Source organism: Salarias fasciatus, chromosome 1 (genome assembly GCF_902148845.1).
Source record: "Salarias fasciatus chromosome 1, fSalaFa1.1, whole genome shotgun sequence".
In the NCBI taxonomy this organism is placed as follows: Eukaryota; Metazoa; Chordata; class Actinopteri; order Blenniiformes; family Blenniidae; genus Salarias; species Salarias fasciatus.
The window spans coordinates 31,621,740-31,644,178 of record NC_043745.1 but is presented as its reverse complement, the minus strand read 5'-3'; the positions used below and the strand labels follow the sequence as shown (position 1 = coordinate 31,644,178).

At 39.6% G+C, this 22,439-nt stretch overlaps 1 protein-coding gene across 1 annotated transcript; it reads right to left on the bottom strand.

Moving 5' to 3' along the window:
• Positions 1-1,198: 1,198 nt before the first annotated feature.
• ctsd (cathepsin D) lies at positions 1,199-8,871 on the bottom strand. The gene is made up of 9 exons (XM_030088556.1): positions 8,679-8,871; positions 6,798-6,954; positions 4,906-5,029; positions 4,698-4,816; positions 4,401-4,600; positions 3,763-3,885; positions 2,945-3,089; positions 1,989-2,087; positions 1,199-1,744 (listed from the first exon to the last, which is right to left on the bottom strand). Exons 1-9 carry the CDS (start codon positions 8,738-8,740, stop codon positions 1,583-1,585), a joined length of 1,191 nt encoding a protein of 396 aa, XP_029944416.1. The 5' UTR covers positions 8,741-8,871; the 3' UTR covers positions 1,199-1,582.
• Between the last annotated feature and the right edge of the window lie 13,568 nt (positions 8,872-22,439).

Genomic DNA, 22,439 nt, shown 5'->3' with positions numbered 1-22,439 from the left:
ACTTTAGAACAAGTTTTTTTCACTTTTGAAGCTCAGTTTTTAGATCCCTACTGTTTAAAAAAAAAAAAAAAAAACAGCTTGTGTTTGATGCCTTTGTTGAACTTTTACAAAGTAATAAGACTGGTTGTAAATGTGTTATTTGTGCTGTATATTTAGTTAACATTGGAAATTAATAAATGATAGGCAAGATTACAAGAATTTATCCTAAGGTAAAAACTGATGGATTCCACTCTCTTCTTTAAATCATTCAAGTTTCCCAAACGTGGCATCACAATAATTGTAAAAATCTGATTTTGTTCTTCCGCAGTACTAAACAGCACTAAACAGCTGAAAGAACCTCTTGTGGACTATGTTGAGAGAAATAACTCATTCTAGGGGTGAATGGTTAATGTATAGTTTGTTTTATAAATGTAACTGATGAGTGTTTGAAAGAATAATAAATTCTGGGGTTTCGTACTGTTTTTTTTTTTTCCCTGAACAAAAAATTCACCCATGAAATTCTGAAGTAAAAGCTCGTTTTTGAGGATTTTCTTTTGATCAGCCTGGAAGTGATAATTTATTCAAAAAATGTAGTTTTTAATTCAGTAGTCCAAATCTGATGACTCTTCTCATGAGTTTTTGGGTTGATGTCTGAAATAAAAGTTTTTAATCAACACAAATTCAAGATTTTTTTTTTGTGACATAAAAAACTGGTTCAGATTTTTTTAACATTTGGACAAACATTTAGAGTGAAACTCTCTAACCTTCAGGTCACAAGAAAATAAAAATCATCAATTATTTAATCAATGGGAAGTGTATCTCAGTGGTTGTCTTTTGAAGCTCAGTGTGTGCAAGCTGTCACAACAACTGCAAGTTCCCAAAACATTCTCTTATGTATTGGTACCATAAAAAGATGCTTGAGTCACAAAAGTACAAAGTCTTGAGATAAAGTTTAGTGAGATGAAGTCATGAACTGAAATTACCTTTATGTTATGTATCAGAATTATTCTTAAAGGTTTAAGGTTACCAATCCACAAGTGCTTGTGCTTTACACACAAAAAAATGTTAAAATATTCCATCAAAATGTCATGAGGATCATCCCAGTTACATTTTTTAGACCTTACTCTCCCTCCGGTCATAAGAGTCCATACTTGCATGTCAGTCTGTTCAACTTCAAAGCTTTCAGTTTAATTTCTCTTTAGGAAAAGCAGGAAAACAATCTTTTAAAAAGTGTTTATTGAAGCCAATCACATTAAGATGCACGTGTCAGTACCAGAGGACCATGCTCAACTTGAAACTCTAAATTAAAATTACTCTTTAAAACAAATCCCTGATTTAAAAACAAAAGAATAAAAGATTGTAGTAGTTGTTTGAAAAGGGCAGCAATGATAGCCTCAGCCGATCCCTGATCATTTACACTCTTCACACAGCCCATCAGACACGTCTGCTTCACTCACACTCTCAGAAATCGTTACAGGTTCTTGAAGATCAGTGCAGTTTTGACTCTACAACACAAGCTCTATTGCTAAATACTGGTCTGATGGCAAAGCAACAGAAAAAGTGTGCAGCTCAGATTTTTGTCAATGTTGTGCAGGGACTGTGATCATTTGGCCTTGGCGAAGCCCACGCGGTTGTTCTGCCGATCGAACACGGTGTAGTACTGGCCGATGAAGACGTCTCCCAGGATCCACAGGGGCCCGGCGGGGGCAGGGATGTCCAGGCCCATGAAGCCGCTCAGACAGATGGTTTTTCCGCCCTGACTCTCCTAGATGGCCGACGGCAGAGACGAGAGTCAGAGACGCCGGCAAACAAATCACAGTTTGAGTGGAAAGAAAGGAAAAACAAAACGATGTGATCTCAGCTCAGACACAACAGCCTCCTCCTCCTGGCTTTGCAGAGAAAAACAAAACCTGGCTTGTTTCGATTTCTATGACAGAGTCTGTTGTTTCATCAATGCAGGAGGCGACGCACTGCCGCCCTCTGCTGGACAAGGACAGTAAGCATCTTACCTTCAGGATGTACTGCTCTCCGGTCAGACTGTAGCTCTGTCCACCGATGCTGAAGGTGATGATGGGCAGCGTGGGGACCTTATCACAGTTCACCATGTACTGAAACACAACCAGCGGCAGGAATTTAATAGATAATAATAAAAGTCACATTCTTACTGAGACAATCCGAGCAGGAGAAGCTGCTCAGATTTTGAAATGTGACTCTTCGGGTTATCTAAAATAGAAAACTAACAAACTGACATATTGAAGATTTTAAAGTCCCAAATGCTTTGAGTTTTCTCTTGTCAAATTGCTGCAGTGGAGTCATTAATTATTTTCCAATGTGACTTGGCTCAGCTGCAGATGGACCAGGGTAACCATTTTCTCAAAACAAATAAAAACTTCCATATTTCAGCAATGTCATCCTGCAGCATATTAAAAACTCTGGATGAAAAAGGAAAAAATGTTGGAAATTGAGGAACGTGAATACTGTCAAATTACACTGAATCACATATGGGACACTTCAGGATTTATCTACCGCACACAGAGCATTTCACATGCAAGGCCTTTTTGTCTAACACCAATTGTGTTTGTGTTGCTGGTTCTTTTTCCAAATCTACCATGACAGAGCATAAAGGTCAAATTCCGGTCCTCAAGGGTCAGCATCCTGCATGTTTTAAGTCTCTCCCGGTTGTAACCCAGCCGATTGCAATGAGGAACTCATTATTGGGCCTTTTAAAGCTTGATGATAATATCATCATGAGTTTCAGGAAGTAGAAGAAACATCTAAAACATGCAGGACGCCAACCCTTGAGGTTTGCAGTGTGTCACACTTGATTTAGAGCTTCGTTTCGTTTTGGTGCCTTGCTTGAGAGCAAATTGTGAGGGGTAGGAATAGGGTGTTGGATGTTGTCAGGCAGTTGTTGCTACAGTTCATTAAAAATCAAGCTTGTTATTGTGCGCTGGTTTCATCTCACCTCTCCCTGGATGAGTGGAATCGCTCCGATGGCCTTCTGCAGGGCCTTCACCTCTGCGGAGGGGCCGGTGATCAGAGACGTCCCGGTGTCCACGATGGCCGCACAGCCGCCTTTACACAGAGCGAGCTGGCTGCCCACGCCCATCCTGCCACACACCGAGTGGAGAGTTTTTAAAACTGCTGCTTCAGCAAACTTGCTATAACTTTAAAGCGAAATGCCACATCGAAATCTGACCACTAGACTACAAATTATAAGTAGTCGCCCTTACAAACCAATGAGCCACAATATGGCTGCTATTGCAAATTAAAGTGAATAACACCAATTATTACTTCATCATGAGATCTGTCAGAGGGTGGGACACATTTGGTAAGAAGTAAACCTCTCAACATCAAAAGAGAAGTCATTTCAAGCAAAATGGGAAGGGTGAGGATTATAAAAAGTTGCAGTGGCTCAGTTAGTGTGTCTTTTGATGTGTTCCTGGGCTGCAGTGGTCTCTGTCATCAAAAAATGGGCTCAGGAGTGAAAAGCGGTGAGTGATTAAAAATGAGTGGGCCAGACGTATTGATGGAGAGGGCAAAAGATGAGCTAGTGCAACGCAAAACTATAAAAAGGTTTAAATAATGCTGTGGATGAATAGAATACTCTTGTGTTCTACATCTGCACTGGAATGTCACTCGTCTCTTTGGAAATGATAAAGATAGATGCATTCTTCAATACATGGCTGAAGTTGAAGATCAATAATCTGGTTGTTTGTTTTTTTTGTTGTTTTTTTTTGATGCGGCTACTGTTAAACTCTTCATTGACAGTCAAGCACTCACTTGTCCACTTGGATCTGCCAGTAGGCCTGACGTGTGACGTTGACATAGTTGAAGTCGCCGGTGTAATACTTGGGATCAGTCCCTCCGAGCAGCAGCTCACCGCCGGGCTCAGTGTCCGGATTCCTGTTAACAAACAAAAACATCAGTGTTTATTTTGGTTCACGTAAGGGACAACAGATTATTATATTTGAATGTCATCCATCCGGGAACAAGGCCGGCAAACTGGACTGACACCATACCGATACGTCAAACATGACTGCAGTGCATAAAAAAAAAATGTCATCAAACACACACAAACAAAAACAAAACAATCCACTGCAGACAACTTGGCTTCTAAGGCGCAAACTTCACAAAGTACCTAAGTGAGAGCAACAATTTCTTTTCTGTCTGCATTTGAAAGGTTTTTTTTTTTTTTTTTTTTTTTTTTTAAGAAGGCAACACTAAAAGGGCCAACAGAGACCCACAAAGTGTCTGCTGACATGCTTCAGATTGTGTGAGAATGAGGCATCTGGACATTTTCTGCTGCTGCCTGATCAGAGGACTGAACACGTGAGAGCATGGAAATCATTAATCCGCTCAGTTCGAGCACAGCAGCACTAGGTTAGGGCTGTTTACTTCATACCTGAGGTCCATCTCACCTGTTTAAGTAGAAGGAGAAGACGTTGTTCTCCACCTTCTTCTGGTTCATGATGTTATCAAACACCGGGGTCACTCCATCCACCGAGATGCGTGGGTAAGCCATGCCAAGGATGCCGTCAAACTTGGCTGCGATAAAGGCCACACCGGGCTGCTTGATGGCTTCACCAAAAAGCTGATTTTCCACCGATATGTCTCCGATCTGGAACAGTGAAAATGTATATAAAAAAAAAGATTAATCCAACAAAAGTCTGAGAACTTCATGAGCTTTGTTCAATGTTAGTTTGAGAGAAGCTCACTGTGCACGTGTCCTGACTGAGGTATCCCGACAGACTGCCGCTTCCATACTGGATGGCAAAAGCGGTGCCATTCTTCACGTATGTGCTGGATTTTCCAGCATTGTATTTGTGGTGAAGCACTGTGAAAAAGACGACGACCATGAGTCAGAGTTAGCTCAAGCGTGATAAATATGATTTGTTTCTCCCTTTTAGAACTGATTGCACTCACAGCATGCAATGTCCAGCAGCGAGCAGTGAACAGAAGGCACCCACAGGTTGGAGGAGCCTGTGTCAAAGACCACAGTGAAAGTCTGAGCAGGGGTGCCAATGCCAATTTCACCGTAATACTGAGCCTGGGAACACAGAGAGAGAGGGAGAGAAAACAGGAAAAAAAATACACAAGTGAATTCAGGTGCAAATCCTCTGAACTCAGGAACAGAGAATATGACCCACAACAGGACAATATCTCATTGTAGGAAAAAAAAAAAAAAAAAAGGGAAAACTTAAGACAGGCTGTTCTGTTCTCAGTCCTGTGAAGACTTTACAGCTGCCAGTGTCAGCAAATGGTATTATTAGGCTGCAGGTCAAATTGTTTCGGAGTCACACTGAGAAATCAGCAAGCTCATTTTAAACCGTCACAGCAAAAAGGAAGCAATTACCCCACACAATCAGGATGTCGAGAAAACCACAGTTTCATGTTGACTGAGAACCAAAAAAGGTTATTGCTAAACAAGTGTCAGGAGTTTCTCACAAGTTAATCAAGCCACTTCTCTTTTTCCGAGTGAAATGTAGAAGTCTGATTCATTCTGATGCAGTTTCTTGGATTGGGAATCCTCATTTCTGAGATATATTGCGTCCCTTCAGGTTTAAAAGGGAAACCTGCATGCAGCGTAATTGAACTCCAGTCACATCGTCACATTCTAAGCACTGCAGGAACAGAATAAACCACTTTTACTTTCATCATCGTTCAGTTCCAACTTCATATAATAAGATTAACAAAGGGACAGAGTGTACTCCTTTTACTTTACCCTATTTAATACTTTATTGGGGGCCTGAGTTCACCTATATTTTCTCCCTGTCTGGTTTCTACATTGAATATGAAAGGCTGACTTTCTGAGAACTTTGTGTATTTTTGAGGTGTAATATAAATATTATTATGTTGTTATTATCATTATTGGGTATAAATGGTGGTAAAATAAATAACCAAACTAATAGGCAGTGTAACTTTACAATATTACAATTTTTACATGAAAAAATATCATAGGTAATCCAACAACTGAATAAAATTACATATAAAGCTAAGTAAGTTAATTCAATTAGGAAAATATACCTTCTTAGAAAACAGGAAGGTGAGCTTCTATATGAAACTGTAACTGTGGTCACTGTTAATAAAAATCAGACTAATCTGTTTAAACTTAAAGCACTATCGGTACACCCTGTTTGGCCTAACAGTTTGATGCCAAAGTTTCAGTTTATGATCTAAAAAGGTAAAAATCTTGTCCAGTACTTAACTATGTTACCTGATTAAATGCTCCCTCATGTTTCTGATGATATAAGCAGCACAAGCAAACACTGATTAAAATAATCCTCAACATGCCAACCTTGTTGTTTCGCACCGACACACATAAGCTCAAAATGTTATTGTGTTTTTAATCTGTAAGCATGAAACACATGTTGACATACGGTCAAACTTCTCGCGATCGGCCTTTCAAGACTGTAAATGACGAAATAAGAAAGCTGGTTTCCGAGCGCGGTAGGTAAAACCTTCAGCACACAAACAAACTTTCTGTCAGCTGATGTGGTTCAAGAGGCTTACAGACGGGTGAGTCAGCTGTCATACGGGAAAGGTTTCTCTTCCGTCGCGCTTACATTTTAATCACTTTGAACCAGCCTGTCTGGAATTGGTACATGTTTACTGGGGATTTACTGGTCCTGACAAGCAAAGCCTATATTCCATTGAGCTGGGAGGATTTACAGGAACGGTCCGGAGGAGGCTGCTGTACCACAACAGGTTCTTTGTTGCGGCTCTCACCCGACTTGCCTTTTAGCTTTTGGAACAGCACATTAGTGAAAGTGAAGACCGGAGAGCTTCGGGTCACCGGTTCAGAGAGTGATGCTTACGTCTAGGTAGTTCTTCAAGGTTTCTGGAGTGGGCCCATTGCTGGAGGGGAAGCCAAAGTTGTACTTAAGGGAGTGTTTGTCAGCCAGAAGGTCCTCGGCTTGACGTCCTGAGTCGGTCAACTCACGTCTGATGGAACGGAATTTCTTTAAGGGAATTCTGGATGTGAAGAGACAGTAAATGAGTTAAAATCTGTCAAAACTGACATCTCATAAAATAATAGGGTCACCAATCTCCTGATTAGTCATTTGTAAAATAATCACAATGATGTGTGAACCTTGTCTTGTAGCAAATTTCCACTTGTCCCAAGCACAAAAAGAAATGTCTTATCACTTTGACTATTTTCATTACTGTAATAAAACCAGCATATTAAATGAACCTCATAGAGCATTCAGTTCTGTTACACATCTACCAATAACTATCTAGCATATATCAGGAAAGTTCTATGATGTCAGTTAACCTGTGAAACTGAAAACACCAGCGATCTTGAACAACAACGACTGACCTACTTGAGACTTTCTTATCTGCCTTGAGTTTTATTACAGTCATGCAAAAACAGCAAACATGACCTCATAAAGCCAATATTTCAACGGACTTTTGATTGTCCATGCAACAACTGCTCAACTGGTAACTCCTGATTAAAAAATAAAACCTAAATGAGCAGACTTTCAGCACACATGATTCACACTTATCATGATCAACTGCTGGGTGGAAGACAAAGTATATCTTGTGTGATCTGCAAAGCAGGAAGTAGCTGTTCATGTCAGAAAAACCTCGGCTTTTTTCAAATTACAGAAAGAAAAACCTAAATTGCATTCTGCAATGAGAAACAAGTGTTAATACTAATGGGACTTGATCAAAAATGTATCAGTTGATTCTGTATCAATATGATGAGGAAATGAGCAGCATCGCCTCTCAGAAATAGAACCACAGTTCAGATCTGGGTGTTATATTCTCCTTCCTGGCTTTTCTCTAACAATTCAAAGACATACTGTTTCAGTCTGTTGCAGACTGAATTGGCAAAAGAAGTGAATGTGTGTGGGTGTGTGTGTGTGTGATCATCTTTATTGGTCTTGTGAGCAGTTGACAGCCTCTCCAGGGTGAAATCTGTCTTTCACACACTGTGAGTACGACAGGACACCTAATAACCCTGGCCTGTATGGATCAGTTATAGATGATTATTCTGAAAAATTCAATCAATTTAATGTGGACCACAGATTTCCCCAGACTTCTCAGCAAAAGGCATTTTAATAACATTAACCCTAAATGTTGACGCAGATCTGCTTTGGCCACACTGGTATAAAAATGCTGCAGAAAGACATTGAGGGAAGGAGCTGTTTTCCTCAGGTCTTGAACACGCTCTGAAACAAACCGGATGTCCTATGAATGCAAGCCTTGTTATCCTGCAAATCTTTAGGGTTATAATCCATATTACGCACCTTTGAACATGCTGACCCAACTTCTAGAACTGTACCAGAATCAAAGTTACCAAAGTAAACACCTCTGCTGTCGGTCTCCATGAGAGCAGAGATAAATAAATAACTATGGGTCAAAAGACTGAATGAAACAAAACCTAGGTAACAAACAACAGCACGGTAAATATTATATTGAGAGTTCTTAAATGAAACAGAACAAATTGTAGTAAACTTAAGCATGCCTTTAACACCAGCAAGGGGGGTTGAATAACAGTTATCGACTTAAAACTAAAACATTTACACTAAAAGTGAGTAATTTACTTGTTTTTCAGTTGTTACCACAACATAAGACAGGAACCCTCTGATGGCTGTTTGGTAACCTGTGCTAATGCTGTTAGCAGTGGGGGTGATTCGTTCACACATCAACGCTGTAAATTTGAATGAAAAAGGTTTTAATTCTCCTCTTACCGGATGAGGGCATCGCTGCTGAGCGCGAGCGCTGCGAACAAACACAGGAATAAACTTCTCATCTTGGGGAAAGCCGGCGGAGTTCGGCTAGAAACACAATGACGGAGCAGATCGTCCTGTTTCTCCACAAACTGCGACTTTTATCAGCTGACACGAGCTCCGTCACCGTCACGTGCTGCGATCACGTCCCCCCGCGTGCGTGTCGTCACTTCCGGTCTGCTGCTCACAGGCGCGGGATTTGTACCATTTGAATGAATGTTTTTAATGCTATATTTTGTTTCCTTTTGATCACATTTTACAAAAGTTCGTTGAATTATTAAAACATAATATGATATTTATTATTTTTATGTAACAGAATAATAAAGTAATCTTTAGATACAAAAATGGATTCTTAAAAACACACTGAGCAAATCAAAACTCTTATACAAACTGTATGAAGGAAAGGTGAATGTTTAAGTTCATTGCACTGCTTTTGTCGTTTGTATTTTTTTTCCATGCATGTGCAACCAGGATGTCCTCCAGCACCATGTCTTAACCCCAAGTAACCAGCAGTTTGACAGAGCGGGATGAGTAACCACTGGTAGGATTCACTGTCCTCCAATTCAACAAAAAGGCCTGTTTCAAGAGGATGGACTTCACCAACACTTTTTTCCCTAACCTTTTTACTGAATGAGACTTTATTTTATTTATATAAATGTATATTTACTGAATAATGAATATGAGCTATTTTAAACAGATGTGCTTATGCCTTCCTTAGTTTTTTTGTGGAGAAGGATTGAAACATTATGGAGGACCTGTAAACAAAATGCTCTGTTTAAAAGTGTAAAAAAAAAAAAAAGTGCAACCAAGTGTTTTCCCACATACAATTCTGAAATATAAAACAGGTAATCATTAAAAAAAAAAAAAAAAAAAAAAATATGTGTATAAGTAAGGTGATTTTCAAATGTAACTCATCAATGACTTCAGCTTCAAAATTCAAAATTCCAGTTTCCTGGTAAAACAGTGAGGTGAGTTGAGGCTGCTACAGACTGAGCTTCTGCTCAGTTTGAGCAATCAAGCACTGTGTGTGTATGCAAATTTAGCATGCAGTTCCTATTGTAAAGGGGGTAAAACACCTATTAAGGAACCAAAATATGTGGTTTCAATGCAAGAGGCCACAAAGGGATGACTATAAAAGCTAATAGTAAAATAGAATTAAAACAAAACAAAAAAGACGCTTCTCTTCAGGTAAAAAAAAAAAAAAAAGCCTTTGCATAAACACAATAATAATTACATCTATTAATAATTAATTAATATTAATAACAATTACATATACAAATCAAAACAAAAAAGCAAAAGCATGAAAATGTATATTAGGGTACTGCAAGAAACAGTTTACTATTTCATTAGATTTTAAAAACAGTCAAACTAAGGGATGGATGGATGTGGAAATAATATCGCAGCAACTCATTTTATCAGAGTTATACTGTGACTGAACAGGAGTTTCATTTACAGCATCACAGAAGCAAATCTTTGAGATAGATTTTTTGGAATTAATGCATAGGATATGTGTTTTTGCTGAGAAGCGAAAATCTGAGGGTAATCTGGTTGCCTTGTAATGTCGAGGACTGAACAGACAGTGGCTGCCTCGTCTCACGAAGCAGAGAGAAACTCAGGGTCTGCCTTCCTGCAGTGTGAAATAAAATCCCTGTGCCATAAAATCTCTTGAGCTATTTAAAGATTCCTCTTCCAGACAGCCTCATTCTTCCTGTCTAACATATTTACAGCCTATACTGAGGAACATCCCACAGATAATTGGATCTTTAACCGCATGCTTTCATTTAATTATTCCGGCTGTAGATTTGTGGTAATATGACTGACCAAGTATGAACCTCTTTCTTCCCCCCTTTTTTAAAGAAACAGAAAGTGTAATTGTGACTCAAATAGCAACACACTGTAGTCTATAGTGAGCAATATTCACTCCTCAATGAACAGTGTTCCTTCCTCTTTTCAAATGTTCCAGAAGCTGCAGATGAACTGCGATGATACTGCATCAGTTATAAAGGAATGTTGTTTTGAAATTGTGTATCTTTTGAGAACAAGCTACACTATTTAAAAATGATAGATCAATCATTCCATGTATCCGTCCATCCATCTTTTATACTACTTTATCCATATCAGGGTCGTGAAGTGCTGGCTCTGATTCCAGATAATAATCGACAAAGGCAGGTTCACCCTGGACAAGTCATCAATAACAATACATGACATACTCATTACTCACATATACCTAATGACGGAAATAGCAACTCATAAAATAACGTCGTACTGTTACTCCACTGTGGGCAGTAACATTTTATTAACTGATCACTGCTATAAAATAAGCAACAGTTCTTATTCTAGGTCTACTGACTTTGTCAGTCATTACATTTGCTGTAAATCACAGCTGTACATCTCCCAACCGAAGCCAACTGACGACTGAAGTGTTGGCAAAGCTGTCGTCTGAACTGCTGCGATTTCAGCAAATGTCTGTTCTACGGAAGATATTACTGTGACTATTCCTGCACTGGCTCGGTCCTCCTGACAGCGGCGTGAAAGACGTTCCATTGTGAGTAACAGTAGCATAACTGATGTATTAGCAGCTTTAAATAAATGTCAGCTTCCTCTTATTGGAGCTGTCTGCGTGCCGCTTGTTTGTCGGAGCTCTTCAGTTGATGGCTCCACTAGCTGTCACTATCAAACGTCTGTTTCTTTCCAGAAGCATGACCCAGATTACAAAACTTCTTCCACAGGAGTCAAAAGCAGCACAGACTCTTCAATCGATAAAATCATTTTAATCAGGACTTCAGAATGAAGCTTCAGATGAAGCTTGGATTGTCAAACCGTTTCAGTCAGTCCCATAAAAGCAATTAGCTTTCTAAATAGTCAGTCAGAAGAAACAAGCACAAGATAGGATCTTGCACTGAGACAAATTTCAGATGGAAATTTTTCCACTTTAAATCACAACTGAATAGAAACTAATGAGAAGATAACTTGATAATGGAACACTGTTTACTGGATCAGTCCCAAACAATAAATGATATGTTGTTGTTTTCTATAATTCATGTGAAACATTTTGCATCCTGCCATCAGATTTAGCCTCTTTGTATCCCAGAGGATTTTAAAAATAGCTTCCATTTATTTCTGTACTGATTAATGTGGCTGGTTCGGTACTTTTATATGACAAATACTGACAGCTTCTAAAAAGTTCCCAAAATGAATGTTTCTTTTAGTTTTGTCCACATGTCTCCAGATCACCAGTTTGTCTCTGCTTTAGACCTCTGATTGAACCAGATTGCCTCCTCAGTATTTAGTTTTCCTTCTTTTGTTTTTAAGCCTTTATGAGAGATATTGAGTGTCCTTGCTCCTGCCTTTCCAATCTTAACACCTAAAGGGTCATTCAACTTTTTGTCTGTCTGTTTTCTTCTCCGTTTTTTTGTCAGTTGGTGTTAGCGTTGCTCTCTCCACCTTGCAGCGGTTCAAGGAAATGGAGGGGTTTGCTGAAAACAGTGTTGCATAGAAAGGTGAAAAGGTGTATGAACCAGGCCAGCAGTGAGGGGGACGTGCACAATGTGACTATGTCCAGCCGAAACAGTATTTTTAAATAATGCACCAGAGCTATTTGCAATATATTAATTTAGTTTACATCATGGCCTTCTTCTGAATCTTTCATGAGCTACAACTCATTTATTCTTTTTCTACTTACATTTAATTGTTGTATTTATTTCGATTTGATTCCCTCAGTACAGTTTACGGCGAGAAATGGGAAATCACTTAAAAACTCAACTGGACACAGCAGCTTTGTTCTGGAGGCTTTCCAAATGGCACAGGTACAAGACTGTCACTATTATTAGCCTGTTGCAAAACAGATAAAGAAAAATATGTAATTCAACAGTTGTTATTGATATTTTAATGGCTTTTGCAACATTCATACACTCACAAACCCTTTCCGTCTGCTAACTTGAAGAAGAGGCACTTTACCCTCAGGGTCACTTTCTCAGGTGTGGGGTCATGTCCTCCTCCGTACGGGCGGCTGCACAAGACGTGGTCATTTTAGCTGCTATTTTATAGACCTGTGCCATACCAATTACTCCTGTTCAGAGTTCATGGCGCCGGAGCCAATCCCAGCTCACAATGGGCGAGCGCAGGCTACACCCTGGACAGGTCACCAGTCCTTCGCAGGGCGACCCACATTGTGACGGACTATAAAACAGTAAAAGAAGAATGAAAGAGCTGAAAGAATGGCTGCGAATTCATCTTTCACATATGTTTACATTAAAAGAGAAAAAAATTCAATTGATATTTGATTCAAATGTGTTTTGTTGACCTCCTTTCTATTACATTGCCATTTTTGGAAATTACCTCTGGAGCCCTGAATATCTGAGACAGAGGTGAGAGATGTGAACACAGGCTGTGTACAAATGTCCCGTTCAATGAACCAAAAGTGCTTTGTAAGGAAATGAACATGACAAAAAAAAAAAAAAAAAATATGCCGACATGAAAGGAAAAAGGCTCGATTTTAATGAGTCATCATTATAAGAACGATGTCTCACACAGTGTGGCACTGGCTGACATTTATCAGCATATTAATGTGGACTTTAGAACAGCATGAGACAGCGGAGCTGTCATGTGAGCCCAAACTGCAAGAACAGCACTGGAGAGAGGGAGAAATAAAGTTTATACCCTCACTGCTAATGGGTGAGGTCTTGAGAACATTTAGGAAACACAGCTATGAGGAACACGGGTCACACGCTGTAACCGACAGGATGTGACTCCAATTTACCAGTACAAAAAAACCTTTTTTTATTTTTTTTGCTAAAATATTAATTCTCAGGTGATTCATCCGCTCCCTGTGATGCTGCTTTGTTAGGATGAAAAACTCTATTAAAACTGTTGGATTTACATAAACTCACACTTGAAATGAGCTTTTCGGAAAAAAAAGAAAAAAATTCACACCTTTTTTTTTTCTTTAAAATTACAGCTAATAATGAGGTTGGTCGTTAACGATGATATCTGAGCCACAGTGTTGGCTGCTTCGCACCAATTAAAGGGAGAATGTCAATGTGCTGCAGCACTTAAATCTCATAATGGTGTGGCTGGAGTCACTTCAGAACTCACTTCAGCTTTTGTCCTGCTGCTTCGCTGCAGGGGACTCGTGACACACTGAATTTTACAACTTCAGAAATCTAATATTTCCTTCTTTTTTTTTTTTTTCCAATCCAGTCATCACTCTGCCCAAATGGACCATTGAAAAATAAAGCAAACTGGCCACAGACAAAAGGCTCAGGAATAACTTTTAATGAGGTGCAACTCAATGGAACAGTTGAAGTGTGACAGTGAATACTGGAGACTCCTCCACTGCGATCTGTCACAATGAGCTATAAATACACGCTGTACGTACACACACACACCACTCTCCAAGAGGAATCTGAGCACGCGCTCCAAAAATAATGCCAGGAACATGTTTTATTATGCTTCAAGCAAAGCTTGTTCTCCTTTGTCTGATTGAATATTTCAAGATTTGTTGGCCAAGAATTTGTTCCAGAGAGCAGAGCTGATCTGTGGACTCCGTCTGTCTCTGCTTTGGTCTCTCAGTGTGACTTTATGATGTGGAGATCAGACTGGACCTCAGCTTGACTCATTCAGACTCCAGCCAGTGTTAAACTTCTTTTTGGACTGCCTTACAGGAATTTGTTGGTTGTTTTCAGCTAGTTTTTAATTGGTAGTGTCACTTGCCTGATGCTTGGTCTTTTTTTGGAATAATTTTGAAAATTGTTGTGGAATTGATTTCATACTGGATCAGTTCTTGTTATCAGCCCTGGTTTTGAGCTGCCTGTTGGATTGGGGCCTGTTTTGGAAAAGCGTTTTGACTGTTCTGTTTGAGTTATAGCTGGGCACAAGCTTGCTCCCAGCTGGAGAGTGAATAATGTGCCAGTCAGATGACTTCTTGATGGAACGGTGTCATGAGGAGTCTAAATCGTTTGGACTGTGCTGCCATCTACAGCTTAGACAAGTGTTGCACATAAAGTTCCAGCAAACCAAACGTCCAAATATCATATATTTATTCATTTTGTCTTGAAACACCACTTTTCTGCTCAAGATTTTCTTAACGCTAACCCTAACTTTTTGTTGTTTTTTTTTTTTTTGTTTTTTTTAACTTCAGTTCTTATAGTTGTGCTAAGTAAATATACCTATTGAAAGATATGGTATAATATCCTTCTGGTGGTAATGCTGAAAAATACAGCAGTACCATAATTAATTACTTCAACAAATGTAAGTAAGTAAGAGTGAGAAAACTAAAAGAGGATGCTCCCTCGTGGGTTTAAACGTAAAAGCAAAACTCTTCTGAGTTCATAATAAGCAGAACATTTCTGAGTCCAGAAAAATAGTCAATTAAATCTACATATACTTAGGACATTGGAACAAACATTATGAATCAATATAACCCTTTTCAAAACATGTGTGGACATAACCGTTATAAATCTGTAAAAGCTTTATGAAAAAATGTAACTTTTAAGAAATAATTTGAAAGATATCAGAGACACAGTGTGTCTGACAGCTGCTTCATATTCTGAGAGCAAAATCTCATGTAAGCGACCTGAAGGTAAGCAGCAGTCCACAGATCTACCCAAGGCAAGGTCATCGAACGCCTTCAAGGTGATCAATAAAACTGTTTACTTGATATTTTACAAGCAGCCGGAGTAGACAAGCTCATGAGTTATATCCTCATGTGTTTCAGATTGGATTATTTTATTTGTCACACAGACATACAAATATGACAGTGAATACAGAACAGAGACTGTTAACCAGAATCCGCTAGGAGCAGGAAATGTAAAAAAAGAAAGAAAAAAAAAAATGCAGATTATAGAATGTAAAAGAAAAAAACAAACAATACATACAAAAAAAAAAAAAGCCCGCAATTAATTAAAACGACATTATACAAGAAGCACAAGCAGCCAAAAACAACAACTCATGAAATGTGCACAGTGCAAAATGCACGGTAGCTGCGTGAATGTGCGGTTGTGGATCCACACAGAGAAGATGAAATCTGTGATGTACAAATGTGCAGCAGCACAGCACCCACAGCCACGAGCCTATTGTCTCTGTTTGTGAGGTGCTGACCGGAGGTCGGAGTTCACGTTCCGGACAGCTCGAGGGAAGACGCTCTTTCTGAGTCTCCTTGTTTTTGCCTTGATGAGGTGAAGATGTTGGATCTGTCATGATCCTGTTGTTGATATCCTGGAGTGTGGGGAGTATGAGGGGCCGTACAAAACATAATTCATTCTGGCCCTCTCACACACATAGAATTATGTCTCGTACGGCCCCTCATACGTACCACTGGTTGATGTTTCCACTCATTACACCCTCTCCAAAACTCCAGGGCAAAAAGTCGTCATGATGTTTAGTGAGAGTCTGAAGTCTCCCAGCTGTCTGAGGTGATCCAATAACAAGACACGCAGAAGCACTTTGTTTTAATTAGTGGTGGTGGAAGCCGGCTGATGCTTGAATAAATTACATTAAAACAATCAAGCCGTGAATAAATTAAAGCACGAAGGACTTAATGCAAGTGTGCAGATGGTTTGTTAGGAAATAGGTATCGCTTGAGTAAAACAAGTCTGAACATTTATATCTGATCTTCTAAAGAGAGTTTGGAGTCAGATTTCATGCATTGTTATGTAGATTATGTTTCATGTTTCCATTAGGCGACGTGTCTTGTTTGTTTTCTCAGTGTGTTTTTCTGTTTTGCCTGAGCTTCTTGTGGTTCCTTGTGTTCTGGTGGTGTCAAGTTGTCTTGACTTTTAGATTAACATTTAGATCTTTTGTCCTCTTAGCTGTTAAGATTGTCCATGGTTCTCTTTCTCGTTGATGTGTCTTGATATTATTGTTTATGCCTTGTCAGGACATTCTAATGGCTGGGTTCTTTTGGACTGTTTTCATCATTTTAGGCTCTTTATTAACATATCTTTGTCTATGAATGTTTCTGGTTTCATGTGCACCACATCTTCGTGTCTCTCTCTGGTTTTGGTTACTGTTTATTAAATGTCTTTATTAAGCATTATCATTTTTTTCTTGCCTGTGCATAGGTACTTTGTCAGCACGGTGTATCATTAAAGTGATGTTTTCTACACAAAGTTAAGTAGTTAAAGGAAAAGTACGGTTTAAACAGTTTTCACGTTGTTTATAGAATGAAGTACAACAATATTCTCACCCTGGAAGGCTTTTCTGATCCAAACAGTGTTTCGGGAGAAATTTAGATCCAAAATCGAGCAGCGGACATCTGTTGAACTGAAAGCTTTGTTAGCGGCTGCCGCGCGCATGCGCAGAACAGCTCATTGTTTCAGAGGCTACTGAAGGCTACTGGTCAGCAAAACCACAACAACATGTATCTCGCGACACCGGGCTGTCGTGGAGGAGTGGAGTGAGCGGACCATGATGAAACGAATGAGTTTTTGGACGATTAAAGCCGTTTTAGGAGCGGCGTTACACATGCCCCGTCTGCTAGCCGTACTCGGATGTCCACCACTCGATTTTGGATCTAAATTTCTCCCAAAGCACTGTTCAGATCAGAAAAGCCTTCTGGGTGAGTATATTGTTGTACTTCATTTAATAAACAACGTGAAAGCTGTTTAAATCGTACTTTTCCTTTAAGTATGATTGCTGTTATCTAAATGAACACGATCTTTGTGGCATCATTAACCACAAACACGTTTTCAGACTGTTGATGGAAGTCAGATTATCTTGGGATAGCCTTTGCATGCACACTGAGAAAACTCTGTAAACTCTGCACCTACACTCCTTATTGTATGCTTTAAAAACTGAGCCTGTGAGGCAGAAGGTCAAATCCTAGTGAGTTCTCTTGCTACTGTCAGCGAATGAAGCCCACTGGAGCTGTTGGGTATAGGCGTCACCTCTCAATTTGTGCACAGCAAAGGCCTGGGAGCCAACAAGCACTTGAAGCATACTGATACCTTAATGCTCTTGTGGCTTATCTGGAGCAAATCCCTATAGAAAAGCCCGAAACCATCAGAGCAAAAGCTCTTGGAGCTTATTAACAAATACTCCAGACAGCAGCAGGTGTCCATGTCCTCATGTCCACGTGATCAATTCAGATATGAAAGAACATATTTGTCTTATTCTCTGCTGTCTCTTTCAGTCTTGTCCGGCTCTCAGTGTTTTTCTTTCTCTCCTGTTCAACAAGGTATTCATAGAAAAGCAATCAGCCATCAATCTCTCTGAGTTCAGAACAAATTAGGCGTCAGGTAAAGAGCTACACTCACAAATTATTCATGATACACTCCAACCCTGGAAGGCAAACCCAGAATAGTGACTTCAAAGAACAAAAAGTTTGGAGAGCATTTTTTGCGTGAGGAATAAAAACAATCACATTAAATACAAGAATTTGTGTCATCTGTCTTCACAGTCAAATGGCTCGAAAAGAAAAGAAAAAAATTAATTGACCCCCTTTTTTCCTCCTTGTCTTGTACTTACCGTTTGCTTTTGTACTTATTTTTTCCTACAATCACTCTGTTAACTGTGAGCTGAGCACTTAGAATTCGTGATCTGCAGTGCCACGTAAATGATGCTTGTTATTTACCAATTAATTTACTTGGCTATTTCATCTTGATATTTAAGTTTATGTTTGTTTACCGTTTATGGTGGGGGCTGGTGCTCATCTGAATATTGTTATTACTCATTAATGTAGAATGTTTCATTTTGACACTGCTAACCGATTAAGAAAAAACTAATTCTCTGAAAGCTGTGATTGAGGGGAAAATGGGTCAAAACAGCCACAGTGCAACGATTTATTCACACTTTATCAATTAAAGTTTTTTTTTTTTTTTTGGGAGAAAGTTCACTTGCTAATGCACAAACAGTATAACAAACAGAGTATAGAATTTTCTCAGCCAATGAGGAGAAACTAGCATAATTTTGGCTACATGCAGCCTTGAACAGGTCCTTGTTATTTGTGGAACTCTGAATGAGACTGTCAGTCCATGAAGGTGGATTTGACTGCAGCCCTGACAAGGTTACATTGTAATATTGCATGAGGAATGATGAAATTTAGTTTTTAAAATATAGGGCTGTGAATGCTGGATGGAAAGAAAGACATCAGGATTCATGAAAATGTAGTTTAGCATTAATATAGATAAATCCTTTATACAGCAAATGTTATTTTTAGGGATGTTCGATAACATTGGCTCAATAATGGAAACACAAAGGTGAAATTAATCAATAAGAATGTCACTGAGGGCATCACACTGTATAACCAGTCATTTTCCATAGATCAAATGACTCATTTTAATGAATTAACAGAATGGTCTGATGTAGTGATTAGAGGAGAAGAACCCAGAATGCCAGGCACCGCTGTTGTTGCAAAACTCATTTTATTGTTCACAACTAACTGAAAACACTCCAAAAGATCAAAAACTCCACGCCTCCGAACCGGGTGAAGTTCACAGATGGGCTCAGAAGCAATAAACTAAACACAAAAACTGCAGCTCTGAGGGCAGAGATGCAGACAAACTGAGGCAAAAACACAGACAGAAAAAAGGCTGGGAACGCAAACACGCAGCAACAGCGAACACAAACAGATTGACAAGCTGAACACACGGCGGGCGGCCCCTGATAATCCCAGGGTACCAGGTGACGAAAATCACACACTCAGGCACAGGTGAAAAGACATCAGGGAGTAGACAGCAATCAAATATGGGGAGGGGAAGGAAAGGAGCCTGAAACCAGAGACAGAGTCAGACTACACCACCAAAACACACGAGACAAAAACATGAAGCCTGACAGAAGGTGAAGGAGTTTCAGTTTAAAGAAACAGCTCAGAACCATGTGTCAAGGCAGCAGTTTACAAATAGAGGCTCATTCAATAGTATTCTATTTTAGTTGGCTTAACATGCTGCACATAAGTAGAGGTACAAAGTTTTACACTTAGTTAAGAAATCAGTGTGTTGCATTGTTAGCATAATAACAGGAAGAGAATCATCCAAATTGTTTAATACAAAATGTTCAAAATAAATGTGGCACTTTTTCTGCAACTTAAAGAGAATAAGTTTTCTTATTTTGCACAGACATTTGGAGCCTATTGCATGTGTAAATGCATCCAGTGGGACATCATAATGACTGTAGGCATTATGTGTTAATTCCACGACAGAAGATAAGTGATTATAATTAAAATCAGGCAGCACTGAACGTGTCCTTGCTGCTTGCGGGACTCCGAATGAGACTGTCAGCGGCCACATGGATGTCATCAGGGCTAGTCGGAACAAAAGTGGTAAATTTGGAGCTCAGTGGAGCATGTAAACCCACTTCCTGTCTCCAGCAGGTGGCACGATAGCCGATGGTGGTGTCCGTCATGTCGTGGTCAGGTGTGGACTCTGGTTCAACACGTAAAGTTTCAGTCATGAGAACACTTCCAGTTGTTCACTTTCAGTTTCCAGCAGGTGATGTTATGACCGACAGTGTCAACAACCATACGGCTGTGATCACATCCAGACCCTCAAGTGGCCCCATGACTCAGAGTAATCATATGACTGTGATAAGTTCGGACTGTAATGGAAATTATAAATGTTGAGGCAGAAAAGAGCATGTTCTGGTGATTTAAACTCCATTTCCTGTTTCCAGCAGGTGGCGCTATGGCTGATGGTCGTTATAATCATATGGCTGTGATCAGATCAGGACTCTGAGGCAGAGTGAAAAGTCTGAGGTGGATGCAACCATGTTCGGGCTTTTTACAGTGTTTCTAAATTGCTAATTTAAAAAACAGGGAAAAGCTTCAGCTGAGCTTTTTCTCTGCTTCTTGAGTGACTGTCATATTTGATACGTTGACTACAATAGCATTATCTGTTTTCCCGTGCATCTTTTCAAAACATTCACCCATGATTAGAGCTCATCTGAGTATATAAAAGATCAACAAGCTATTTTTGACTATACTGCTATAAAAAAAAAAAGTTGAGTTAGTCATTCAAAGAAGGTCTAATTTTAGAACAAATAACTTTTTCTTTAGATGCAGGTTTCTGAACATTGCAATTCCGTAGATCTTCACACACGTGTCTCATTAAACGTGACAATCAACTAAATGAACTTTTCAGCAGTGAGTGAGCCTTGAGTTGAAGCTGCCATGCGAGTCCCTTCAAAGGCGCTGATTTCTGAATTGGTGTATCAAGATAGCTTTGGAGAATTTAATGAAAGGGAAATGTGCCAAGTCACGTCACTTCATGCTCGAGTTGAGCGACATTCAGAGGGAGGTGAAAGGAACTTTAACGTCTGATTGGAGCTTTCCAGTGAACCTTGAGCCCCTGAGAGTTAGGAGCCATATCATTTTTTTCACACAGAGCCTTTAAAAACAGGGACTTGTGCTTTCTGTCGATACTCATTTTGGTTGCTTGTTGAGGCTTGTTGCAAAAGCGCAACCAAAAAGACTGATGAGTCACTATTTAGGTATTTATAGCAGAGAGACACAGAGAAAGAAAAGTAACAACAACACAGTGAGAGACAGACTCCTTTCACACAGCGGCACATCCTCTCTGTTCATGAACCGATGAATTTAAAACCAGAGCCGGCCGGCTAATGTACAAGGCCAACTGTTTCTCTTAAGTGTGGGTCAGACTCCTAAGTGGTTATCAGTCGCCCTCGCTGTGCGTGCAATCCTCCGCACAGCAAGATGACTGCAGCTGCAGTCGGCCTCCGCATCAGTTCAAGTCAACAAGGTATTCAGAGATGAGATTCGGAGTAAACCCCAACATGAAGATGTCTGACCTCACATAATGGACTTTTAATTATATGCAGCGATTGCGGCTTTCCTGGGCTAATTATCCCCCAGCCTGCCGGTTTCTGTTGACTTTTTAATAGAACTTTGTGAATTAGGCAGCAGTTTATATGTATGGCTCATTTTCTTAATAGCCAATGACGATCAGTTAAGGGATTTTAAGGTGTTTTGATTTCCAAAGCAAGTGTAGGAAAAACACTGGGAGATATGGAGGATTTGCAATTAACTGCCTCATTATCATCAGCACACTGGAGGAAAGAAATGCTGGGCTTATTAAAAGTTTCAGTGTTTGTCGATCTAAAGAGCAAATAGTGGAAAAGTGTCAGACACAGCTTGCTGTTTAACTGAGTTTTTGTTTGTGATTGCAAAACTTTAAAAAAGATATTTGCCACAAAGCGCTGTGCTAATTTAGAACATCTAATGTTGAACTATTTCTGTCACAGGTGTTCTTTTTATAGACATCTAAACAGGGAGCAGACACACACACACACACACACACACACACACACACACACAAAAAGTGCTCTCCTTCATGTCTCCTATGAAAAGATCAATACCTGAGAAGGATGAAATCCAGTCTCGGAACTCGACTGATCTCCTGCGCTCCTGTTTGCGCTTGAAGCCCGATCAATGGTGCTACACAGCGGATCATCTCATCTCCTTTATCTTAATTTCTCGCAAGATGCTTCAACACCTGCTTCCTGGGAAACCGTAGCACTGTGGAGGGATGGCGCTGATTGCGTTTTGTGCGTTCAACAATGAAGAAGTAAACACAGCCTGCTGTACACTGTCGATTTCATCGTGTAATCCAGAATATACTGTGAGGAATAAGACCAACAGACTGAGGCTTCAGAAAATAATGTAAGCTTTCCTGTATTGCTAAAGAGTGAACAGGGAAACGACTAGACAGTCACGTGTTGCCTTTTGCAACTAAATTTTTTTTTGCATGACCAAAAACAAACAAACAAACA

What these genes read in the sequence shown, in the direction of transcription:
- ctsd (XM_030088556.1), bottom strand. Translation starts at nt 8,740, where the DNA reads ATGAGAAGTTTATTCCTGTGTTTGTTCGCAGCGCTCGCGCTCAGCAGC. An exon ending in CCTTGAAGAACTACCTAGAC is followed by an intron (nt 5,030 to 6,797) that starts GTAAGCATCACT and finishes CTGTGTTCCCAG; the next exon opens with GCTCAGTATTACGGTGAAAT. An exon ending in TTCCACTCATCCAGGGAGAG is followed by an intron (nt 2,088 to 2,944) that starts GTGAGATGAAAC and finishes GTTGTGTTTCAG; the next exon opens with TACATGGTGAACTGTGATAA.